Genomic DNA, 12,450 nt, shown 5'->3' with positions numbered 1-12,450 from the left:
CCCCACTTCACAAAGAACAATATCTAATCCCAAATTGAATAGCTTCTTTAATTTCATCTCCTCTTTCAAAGGCAGGCAAGACATAAAAATGCAAACTGTAACAGGGCAGCAAGAGATTACTCAAGGAATTCTCAACAGGAATAGTCATAACACACCAGAAGACTAACTTCACAAAAATACTTAGCCTTTTGCAAGTATTATGGGCTTGTTTCACCTGTTTTTTTTTAAGCTTTCTTTCCAATTGTCTCTATTGCTATCTCTGCCACTATTTTGTTAATGAAGAACAATGAAAAGTTAAAACACACAGCTTTAGTGACCAAAGTGCAAAATAGGCTCTCTTTATCCAATACAACTGGCAGAAACCAGGCAGAATTTAGTTAAAATTAAGCAGAACTTTTACTGCTCCAATACCATTGTGCAATGATTTTATATAATATATTAATTGGGTTGATTTAACCACTTGAAGTTGCCAGACACATAATGGAGAGGTCATATGGTTAAGGAACAAAAAACACTGCAGACACACTCTGCCCCCACCCACACCCCCCAAATCTGTAGAACCATGATAAACTTCCCCCCCCCCCCCCCCCATCCCATTGCAAAGCCTCCAACATTGCATCAGTTTTTTACGTTGTCTCCATCCTACATATCTGTGCATGCTGAATACAAGAAAGTTGCAGGTATGGGCCACTCAACCTCTCAAGCCTGCCCCACCATTAAACATGATCATGGCTGATCTATGCTGGCTCGATTCTTTTTGTGTCAGTTCCCAAAACCCTCAATTCCTGCATCATTCTAATATTTATCTGTCTCCACCTTAAATACATCGATCTAACCATCTGGTCTCCACCACCCTTGAGGGCAGAGAATTCCAGAGATTCATTACCCTCAGAAGAAATTTCTATATACCTCAGTTCTAAATAAAAGCCCCTTATTTTGTATCCAATAGGTCCCTTTGTTCGTGACTCTCCCATTAGTGAAAACATCTCAACATCTACCTGTCAAACTGACTTAGGATTTTCTATGTTTGAATAAAGTTCTTCTTCTAAACTCCAAGGAATACAGACCCAAACTATCTAACTTTTCTTGACAGAATAACTCTCCCTTCCAAGGAATTAGGTTGGTGAATCTCCTTTGGACTGCCTCCAATGCTCCTATATCCTTTTTTGTTCAGGTAAGGGGACCAAAATTATGCACCACATTCCAGGTGTGGCTTTACCAACAACCTGTACAACTGTAATGTTACGGACTCGGTGAAAGTCCCTTTAAGATAGAGAGAGTGTGTGTATGTGTGTGTGGGGCGTGCTTACGTCAACAGAAGATAAAGGACGTAATGACGTTGTTGAAGAGGAGAGAAGAAGGAGAAGGAGAGAGAGAGAGAGAAGGGAGAGAGACAAATCAGCCTGCTTGTTTTCTCTATCGATGGATGAGAAACAATAACTGTGTTTGCCACTGAAATCCATGTATGGAAGTTGGAAGTAATCCGGTGGAGTTCACTTTGTTGCTGACCTGTAGAAGGAAACAGGTATTTGTGTGTGGACGACCACGGTTCGGATGCTTGCGGGGTGAGGAAGTCATTACCGAGTAAACACTGGAGTGTCGTTTGGGGTCCATCGTGGAACATTTGGATTTCGTATGTACTCTCTCTATGTTTTTCTACATCTACATCTTATCTTCAGACAACGGTGGTTGTTGAAGAAGCCCTTGCTCATGTTTCACCTTATGGCTTGCGGAACTGAACTTTAAGAACCATTCCGGAACTGGGAGTTTTGGACTTTGTCACACACACACACGAAGAGTTTAGTTTTGGGGTTAACGTTCGAGGTTTAACATTCTTGAATTCTAACATACTAACATTTTTACTTTTATTTTACGTATTATCATAAGTAGTGATTAATAAAATAGTTTTTAACACTAAATCATGCTCAGTGTGTTTCTTTTGTTGCTGGTTTGTGACAGTAACAAAACCTCCCCATTCTTGAACTCCAACCCCTTTGCAATAAAAGGCAGCTTGCCATTTGCCTCCTTAACTACTTGTGTGATTGATGCACTAGAACACCTAGGTCCCTCTGAACTGCACTCAGTTGCAGTCTCTACTTAGATAATAATCTGCCATTTGATTCCTTTCAATGAAGTGTATGACCGCACACTTCCCCACGTTTTCGCCCAATCAATCTATATTCCTGTTACAGAATCGCAATGCCCTCATTACATTAAAGGTAGTCATCACTTTAAGCTAGCAGAGAGCTGTTGAGATTTTAATGAAGGACTGACCATTCATAGTGTCTAAGACTAATGGATGAAATCTATGGTTTTTCATCGAGCTTCCTGAACAGAAGCTAAAATCCACACAACTGTCAGAAAATTTTACTGGGCAACAGACTTCTTTCATTTGACTGCAAATTTATAAACTTACTTCCAAATCGTCCAAAGACCGGGTTATACTAAAACGCTTTGATCTTCCATATGATCTCCTGATAGAAGAACGTTGGGCAGCTTGTAAGAATCCAACAGAAAGTGCAGAAAACTTTGCACCCTGAAAAATGAAATAAAATGAAAGGAATTAGTATCTTACTGTAACTAGCAACATTGAAAAGAAAGCTTCCATAGCTGCAGTGGATACATGTGCTACATCTGGGAATAAAGCTAAACAGACCAGGAATGTGCAGACTTGTATTAAATTACCCGATTTCTGCATGGAAAATGGCTGAGGAATGTTAGGCTTTGTGGGCGAAAATGGGGTGATACTGTTGGTATACAAGGTTTCCTTTTTGAACACAACTGCTAATAATTTCGTCTTTGGCTCAGTGTTGTACTCTCCTTTCTGATGGTCATTGGCTCAAGCACAGTACAAAAATTTAAGCACATAACCAAGGCTAACACGATGTACCATTGTACAAAGAAATGGTTAAATCATGGTCCTGTATGTGCCAACAATAACTTATACTTCATGTATATGTAACACTGTTAATGCAGTAAAATGCTAGAAAAAAAGTCAAACGAAATTTGATGCCAAGCCACATTGAGACATTAAGGAAGCTGCTTGGTCAAAGAGTTGGCTTCAAAAAGGAGGAAATGGAAATAAGGCAGCAATTCCCAAAACTTAGGACTTCGATAGCTGAAGCCACTGCTCTTAGCGGTGGAGTATTTAAATACAGGCTTTAATTAAGAGGCCAGAATCAGAAATTCTGTTTTATTGTGACACAGGCGGTATTGGCTTATGAATGTACCCGAGCTCTTTTCCTGTCCATCACTACTTGTATGTTTTTTGGTATTGGTTTATTATTGTCACCTGTACAGAGGTACAGTGAAAAGCTTGTCTTGCAAACCGATCGTACAGGTCAATTCATTACACGGTGCAGTTACATTGAGTTAGTACAGAGTGCATTGAGGTAGTACAGGTAAAAACAATAACAGTACAGAGTAAAGTATCACAGCTACAGAGAAAGGGCAGTGCAATAAGGTGCAAAGTCACAACAAGGTTGTAATCTTATATCAATGTTCCTTCAATCATTAGAGATAGTTTGCTTCTTTCACCTGATTTTAAATTTGTCAAGCAAATGACCTGCAGTGTCCTCTAGTCTGAAGCAAAGCTCAGTTCCCCCCCCCCCAAGTAAAACAACCAATATGCATAGATGTCTAGATGAAATAGAAAAGTATGAACTTGTAAACATTTTATTTACCTATACTGCAGAAAGTGTGAGAAAGTATATACAATTTAAATGCTTTGCCTAATTTTCTCCATACTGGAATGGTGGTGATCAACACATGGAATGCCAAGGTGCAGGTTCATACTTGCTGCTCACCATGCAGCAAGTGAATTTTATCAAAACATTTGGATGAAGTGCAAGGTTTATGTACAGAGAGAGAGAGAGAGAGAGAAAACAAACTTCGCAGTTTGCAGCAACCAGCTCAGGGGCTTTATCTGGAAAGGTAAAAGAAAACTGCCTGCCTACCACCGAGAAGACAATATGACAGGGAGAAGGCTGGCAAAAAACACGAAACACAAGAGATGCTGGAATCTGAGCAACAAACAATCTGCTGGACAAATAGCTGGTCGAGCAGCATCTGTGGGGGTGGGGTGGGGGGGAAGGAATTGCTGATGTTCAGGTCAAGGGGTGAGACAGGAGCCACCCGTATGAAGGGGGGGGGGGGTGGTAGACACACAGGGGCTGCTAGTTTATAAAGAGGAGTGGGAGGGTGAGACGGGCCTGTCTCACCCCTCCCCCTCTCCTCTTTATACTGGCTATCTCCCCTCAGTCCTGATGCAGGGTTCCTCCAGCAGATTGTTTGTTGCCTAGTAAAAAAAATCATTCTATTCCATAAAAAATGGGCATTTTTACATAATACATTTTTGTTCATATTGTGCAATGTGAACAAATCCAGACATTTTATACTTGACAACACACCACTCACAACACTGTTTAGAAAAATATATTCATTTATTGCAATGACATCTGTGGAATAAAGACTAAAATTGTTATGAAATACCTAAAGCAACTAGGTGGACATGAAACTTAATTGAATTTCTCATTTAGTCACTACAATTTAATACATTTTCAGAGCAAGAAAACCAAAAGCAAACAAGAGCACGAAAGGATAATGAATTGGCACCAATATTCATTAAGGATGGTAAAGAGCAAATTCTAAAACAAATTCAATTCAATGATTGTTGTAATCAGGTTTTAAGACCATGATGTGAAGAGGGTAAGTGGATGGACTCATTTTAAGAGAAAATACTGACATAAAGGGATAAACTGTGGAAAAAATAATCAAGATCCATGCTCAATAATAGGAAATGTGCAAACAATGTCTTGTATGTTGTGTTTTGACATTAGATCCCAATCTTAAAAAAAGAGGCCAAGCTCATGCTTGTAAGGTTTGTTATGGAGTATCATGGCAAAAAATAAATGACACATCCCCTAATTCATTGACTTCTTTTGTAGAAGAAATGAACTGAAGAATTTGGATGGAATAGGTTGGCAACTAGCAGGTTAGAACTTTGATCTATTATAGTCTTACGGTCTGATCTGTAATGATCTTACCAGAAATGTAAGGCTATGTATACAAGGATGAACAGACTGGGTGTTTTTTTTAGTCCCCCCACACGAGGAAAGCAGGCTAAGGGGTGACCAAGTTTTAAAGATTTAAAAATTATGAAAGTTTTTGATTGAATGGAAACAGAGAGGATATCTTACATTTGCGGAGGGTAACATAACTACACAACATCATTAGAACGTAGTCACCAAAAAATTCATTGCGGAATTCAGAAACAACTTCTTATCCAAATAGTGGTAAGAATATGCAACTCACTACCACAGGGAATATATGAATCAAATAGAATAGATACATTTAAGGAGAGGCTGCGAAAGCAGATAAAGGAGTAGGGAACAGAGGGTTTTACTAATATAGTTATATGAGAAAAGATGGGAAAAGACTCAAGTGGATCACAATTATCAGTAATAGACTGGTTGGGCCTGATTCTATGCCTATGCTGTGTGATCTGTATAACTCCAGCTCTTTCACCTTCTTGTAGAAAACATTTGCTAGGTTTTCTAAAGTGACATTAAAAACTGTTTGAATTCACAGTCAATGATGCTGTACAAACTGGTGCCATCTAGTGGAGCACCCACAAAATGGCAATACTTGTTTCCACCTTTTTTTTGGCACAGATTTAAGGGGCACCAACCCACACATTAAAAGTTTCACTCTCCAAAGATGCAACCTAAACTGCTTACTGTTTCCACTGTTTTTTGCTTTATTTAAAAATTCCAGAATCCATTATTTTGCTATTTATGCATTTGATGTCATTACTGATTAATGATATTTACTGATACTACAGAATGTTTGAAATGCTGATGTTATTAATAACTCACTAAGTTTGTATTTTCTCAAACTGTTTATTGAAGGATTATTGTAGTAAATTAGGCCTCATTGCCTAAAGGGACTCTCAACGATTAACCACATTATGTAGTTTGCCTCAATTCAAAACAGATTATGGTTTGAGGTCAACACATTCAGACACAAGACGCAACATCATACAAAGCCTAGCTAGCATTCCACAGGTTCCTTTAAGATAACCATGTCTTTTGTGACTGAACAGATGAACTGCACTCTTTTCTAGTTCAATTATTCAATAGACACCATGACTAACACAAACAGTGCTTTATGTTTTAATATACAACCTGAATCAAATACTTTGTGCAGACTCCTTCCCTCAAGAGCTCCAAAGGTAGACAGTTACTGAGATGTGCTAATAGCACTTAAGAACAAGAACACTCAAAAATCATTACTTTTGTTGTTAGTTGGCATTGAGCTCTGAAAACTTCTATTAAGTCCCACTATAATAGGGTAGCATTCAATAGAATAGCTTGTGCATTGATGCATTCAATTGTTTAATAATATGTATCATAGAATATTAGTAGGGTTGCTCAAATTAATTTAATAATTAGGCATCATTCATGTGTCCTTTACAAAATCATTTGTTATTCTTTGTGCTCATTCAGATTGAATACTGGCACAGCGAAGAAATAAAATGTTTCCATTTTAGGCATCTGGTGCTGGCATTAAGCTAACTCAGGTTGGGTATTACGTATCTAGACGAGCTTCAACCTAACCCTGTAGCTTGATCTTGTCCACATCTTGCAATAATTTTCCTCCCCAATTGTTTTTGCATTTGCAAAATATAAACAAAATTTGAATCAAGATTCTTTCCTTCATATACATGTTCATCCACAGCTGCCTTGAGAAGCTGAAGGTGGATAGTCTCTGAAATACTGCATGATGACAAATTTCCTTTCTGATGTCAAGCGAAGTTAATCCAACAAATAAATGGTGAGACTGTGGTTAGTTTGCCATCTGACAAGTTGAAAGCAAGGGCAGAACTTTATGTCTTACCACTCAATCACAATCCAAAACCAAAATCCCTTCATCACTCTTTATCACATACTGACTTACCAGCAACGCCTCCAGGGCATCAGTGTTAAGATCGAGACAAGAATAAATGTTAAACAGAAACTTTAGGCAGCAGAGCCAACACACTACGTGCTGCTTCCTTTAAACTCTGTTGATGGATAGGCCAGGTTAACACTGCACAACCTGACTCTGGCACCTCTACACAAACACGCCAGATGTCCATCTCTGGGAAGCCACGAGGAACATCTCCAGAGAACTGAGACCAATGCAGATTAAGTAGTTCCTGTGCTAGCCCACATTAAACCTTCTGATATCCGCAAGGAAATCACCCTCAAATAACTGTAGTTGAAGGCCAATGAAGCTTTCCCACTGACAAAGGACCCTAAAACCCCTACGCACCAATCTGAAATCCTGCCCCTATCCCTCCAAGCTAATGACAGACCCACTTCTTAATGCTGAACTTCTCAGGCGACTGCAAACATCAACCATAACTTGATCATTCAGTCAAGCAACGAAGTACCAGAATTTAAATGTCCAAGAATAACCCAGGCAAACCTGAGGTCAGACCAAGGAAGATCTGGCCACAAATGACTGATTGTGACTGATGCCACCCAAGTCATATCATCCATATACTGAACTCCTACCCCAAGAGATCCACCTCTAATAACATCACAATAATTCACACTGCCTCACCTGAAATCACTGAACGGATTACTAACCTTGACAATGATGACTGCTTCCTAACCAGATATCTGATTAATTTTGTTCAGGGAATCAGATGACTTTGATATATGGTTTGATTGTCAAAGCCCATAACCTTTGATGTATTCAATATACTCAGCCACTACTTAAACATCATTCATTTTGGAAAAGAACTCAATAGAAGGCTGAAGGGAATCACTCATTAGCAATGTTGGGCACTGACAATCACAAGGTCATCAGCCTTTAACTCTTGTTTTTACTTGCTAGACTCCATTACAGTTAAAGATAGGGATCATGGTTAAAGTCATTCAAGTTTTATAGTCTGATTTCATGGTACCTTGCTGCCTTCAGAATTTCGGCATTAATATATATCAATTCATCAATTATGGGACTGCAATTAGTAGATTTCCTTGACTTTGTTTCATATGAAGTCCGTAGAAATACTGAGTTGGGATGTCTTCTTCAGTTACTGACTCTATATATCCCATATGAAATGAACATAGGATTGCGTCCCAATTCAGTTATTTATTTTTCTATAAAACTGGTTAAAATTTGTCTGAAATTTCCAAAAACTTTCATAGATGTCTGAAGGTGTGAAATGGAAAACTTATGGCATTGGATTCAGCTGCTTTCTGCAGTTGTACAATGGGGAAAGAATGGAAAGAGGAAAAGGTATATTTATTCTACATCTGGCTGTTATTACTTTACTTTGGAGCAATAAAAATGTATAAAATGTGTTCAATAAAAATTACACATTTTATTAGATCATGGGCAATGCAGGTTACAAGGTATCTAGTACATCTACTGAAGAACAACACAGATTTGTATGATTGAATGCCACTACGAATGAGTAGCAATAAATCTGCCATCATATGGCTCAGAGCACTGTAACATCTTTAGTTCCTAAGTGGTACACAGGTTTCTTATCAAATGAAAACTGAAACCAAGCCTAGTTATTAGGGCAAATGACCAAAGGCTTGGTCAAATAAGTAGATTTTAAAAGCACTTTTAAAAAAAAATGCAAAACTGGCTTGGAAGCTTGGTGTGGAAATTCCAGAGTTTAGGGTCTTGGCATCTGAATGCCTGACAGGATGAGCAAAAGAAAGTGATAGTACAGATATCTCAAGTGACAGAGAGTTTGTAGAGGTAGTAGAGGTAGGGGAGAGACTATAAAAGGATTTGAAAACCAGGATGAACCTGTTAAAATGTCATTGCTTAGAAGGGAGCTGAAGCAGTTTTCCAAATAATAGGCAAGAAACTTGCCATACATTTAGGGTAAGCAAAATATCATTCCCATGAAGCACTTACAGTAGGGGGTTGAGAAGTACAAATGATTAACCATATAAACTCCATTAATCTGGCAGCCTTGGGACATTGGTGGTGCAAGACTGGCAGATTTTCTGGACTATTGGATGATATTCCAATTAATACCCTATTAATTTGCTTTCGCTTTTAAGATACTACACGGTAGTATAATACATTTTTTAGCAAACCTAGTAAGTTTAAAGGGAGCACAGGAAACAGGATCCAGTGAGTTTCAAAAGTGTGTAGTAAACAGAACCAGCTAAGTTTCAAGAGAGTGTGGGAATTGGGCCCCAGTGAGTATAACAGGGTCAAAGGAAACAAGGGCCGAGTGAGTTTGATGGCAGAGTGGGAACTGGGGCCACAACTTGTCAAAGGGAGCAGGGAGGAGCACAGGAACTAGGGCCTCAGTGAGCCAAATGCTGAACCATTGGATAGCAGACTATCAGAGTTTTACTGTAATCGTTCAACAACTATTCAGTGTGGATGGCATTTCAGCAATGAGGACTAAAGTTCCTGATGACTACAAATGTAGTCTGAATATAACTGACTCAGGCGTCCCACTTGCAGTGGAGAATGTTGAATTGTACCCTCATGAGAGACACCGTTTTGCTACCAGGAGATCACTAAAAACACTCATACATTGATTACCCAAGACCTTCTGACCATCGGTGAAGCAGGCATGTACATCAGTAAGGTTTCAATTTCCTGCAGAAAGCTGGTGGCACAGAATAAATTCAAGTTGTGTACACAGAAGGTACTAGGTTTGACCTCTAAACTGTGTTGAATTGGCTTATTTTAGTTACAATGGTAGTAGGAATGTTACAATTAGTTACAGCTGTGAGCTAGGGAGACAGGGTATGACTTTTTTTCTGCTCAAGATTATTGAGGGGCCCCTTGGGGTCGTTGTCTTTCAATAGGCAGCAGCCTGAAGTTACACTGTCTTATCTGTACATTAACTCCTTGTTGGGTATTCATTTTTATGGACCAAAATGACTGGCACTGGTCTGCCCTAAGGTCATCGACAAGAATCAACTCCTCCTTGGATATTACTAATATAGGGAAGAACCATACCGCCCCCAAACAACCAGAGTAAAAATCCAATCATCTGGCATAGGTGGCTCCATTCCTTCCCCATTATACAACTGCAGAAAGCATCTGAATATAATGTCATAATTTTTCCAATTCACATCTTCAGCCATCTATGAAATCTGTCAGACTAGCCAATTTTCTGAACTATTGGATGTTATTCCTACTGAAGACCCCAATATATTTTAATTCTCTTTTTTTTGGACATTACAATAAACTTTTCAGTGAACCCAGTAAATTTACAGGGAGTGCAGGAACTGGGGCCCCGGCTGAGTTGGAAGGGAGCATGGAAAACGTTACCCAGTGAACCAGATATCAAAACATTGGGATTTCTGAATAGTTGGATAGAGGATTATCGAAGTTTTATCATAATAAGCTCAACATAAGAAATGAAACCCCAGAATCACCAAACAGTAACAAACAGTTACAGATAGTGCCCTATGATTTGTATGAATAAAAACAATAACATTTATACACAATACAGTTCTTAATGAAACATGTAAACGTTTGGCAGAAGTCATGATGACAATATGCTGAATTATTCATGTCTGAGGCTAGCAGTGCAGTTGGTAGGATATGGTATTGGTGAAGGCATTCACTGGCCTTATCACGATTCTAGGCATTAAAATGGCTCAGGTTGTCTTCCGAGTTAGTGCCTTGCGACCCCCTGGTTATAAGGATACAGATATCACTTTTATACATCATCCATCAAAATCTCCAATGCAATGTCAAAAAAACTCAATTTATTCATCTCGTGTTGTGCATAAATTCACCCATAGAACACATACCAGGATATGCGCAAAACGCCAATGAACCTCAGCTTTGAGCAGTCCAGGCTAACTGCAAGTAGAGCTCACCATTCATAACATTGGGACGGCACGGTAGCATAGCGGTTAGCGCGACGCTATTACAGAGCCAGTGATCGGGGTTTGATTCCCGTCGCTGTCTGTAAGGAGTTTGTACGTTCTACCGTGCCTGCGTGGGTTTCTTCGGGTGCTCCGGTTTCCTCCCACATTGCAAAGACGTACGGGTAGGTTAATTTGGGTTTAAAATGGGCGGCGCGGACTCGTTGGGCTGGAACGGCCTGTTATCACGCTGTAAATAAAATTTAAAAAAAACATTGCCTCCATGAGGCAGCATGCTGCTAATCAACAATCACTAAAATTATACACAAGCTGAAATTCCCATGCTAAGTTCATGGCAATCAAGCAGCACGTGTTAACTATCCATCACAACCTCCATTTCTCTTTTGGAGTCTTTCAAGTTAAGCTTGAGAAAATAACTTTTTACAAATATTATCATCAGCTATTACATGCTTTGCATGCAAATTTCATTAATTTAATGCACCAATACAAATCAAGATTTGTAGATTTTCAATATTGCATAATAAAATTGCGTAATAACATTTCATTTTATTATGCTACATTGAAAATCTACAAATCTTGATTTGTATGTCAGAAAAAATGCTTTGTACTTCATCATTGAGGCATACAATATGCTTTTGTTTTCCTGTTTGCTGTCACTGCACTAAATTATGCATGCAGCACTATTTTATTAAGTATGTGGCCATAATAGTCTATCATTTCCTTTTTCACTATTCAATTACTTTCATGACAATTACTGCAATGAACTTTTTAAAATTACTAATAGAGAGAATGCCCGAGCCCCTTAACACATAAAAAATCCGTAAAGTTGGAAATTAGGAGGACTCCTGTGAAAATTACTGTTATTATCCAGATATGCACTCATGTTTTTGCTCTTGTGCAAGTCAACATGCCAAATCTTGATGAACAAGTCAACCAACAATGAAAATCAGAGCTCTGCTGGATCCTGTTTTCACCCCGCCCCCCTCCCAAGGATCATGTACACAAATGCTTTAGAGTCCCAGAACCCAATTGCAAAACCCAATTCTTGACCAGTTGCGGTCAGTTAACTTAGATCAAACATGGGACCTTTTTGTTGCTCATCATGGTGCCTTTATTACAAAGCAATGGAGGAAAGGGTGTAGTATCTGCCAGATGGAATGTAATGTAGAACACCAATACCAAGCACTTTAATGCTGAGTTAGTACCAGATTAAGTTTGTGGATCTCAATTAAACATTCTTGACAAAAATTACAAAATTCAAGGTCTTTTTTACATCAATAAAATAGTGTTGGTAATATTTTCTACAGAATCGACCATATATTTTGTTGCCGTCGCTGTCTGTACAGAGTTGTTTGTACGTTCGCCCGCATCTGTGAGAGTTTTGTCCGGGTGCTCTGGTTTCCTCCCACATTCTAAAGATGTACGGGTAGGTTAACATGGGATTAAAATGGGTGGCGTAGACTTGTTGGGCCAGAAGGGCCTGTTACCATGCTGTATAAATATTTTTTTTTAAAATGCAGAAATCTTTGAAAACTAACATTTGTTTGTGGATACATTAAAGAAAAATACTAGTCAG

At 38.8% G+C, this 12,450-nt stretch overlaps 1 protein-coding gene across 1 annotated transcript in view; it reads right to left on the bottom strand.

Annotated features, from left to right (window-relative positions):
* The window catches only part of rgs12b (regulator of G protein signaling 12b), a 148,134-nt gene that overhangs the window by 115,918 nt on the left and 19,766 nt on the right, over nt 1-12,450 (bottom strand). Inside the window, exon 3 of the mRNA XM_052019497.1 lies at nt 2,417-2,536. Coding sequence (XP_051875457.1) covers nt 2,417-2,536 — 120 coding nt within the window. The remainder of the gene's footprint in view (nt 1-2,416; nt 2,537-12,450) is intronic.

Source organism: Pristis pectinata, chromosome 7 (assembly GCF_009764475.1).
Source record: "Pristis pectinata isolate sPriPec2 chromosome 7, sPriPec2.1.pri, whole genome shotgun sequence".
Lineage (NCBI taxonomy): Eukaryota > Metazoa > Chordata > Chondrichthyes > Rhinopristiformes > Pristidae > Pristis > Pristis pectinata.
The sequence above is the reverse complement of the archived record's forward strand: the minus strand, read 5'-3'. Positions and strand labels throughout refer to the sequence as shown.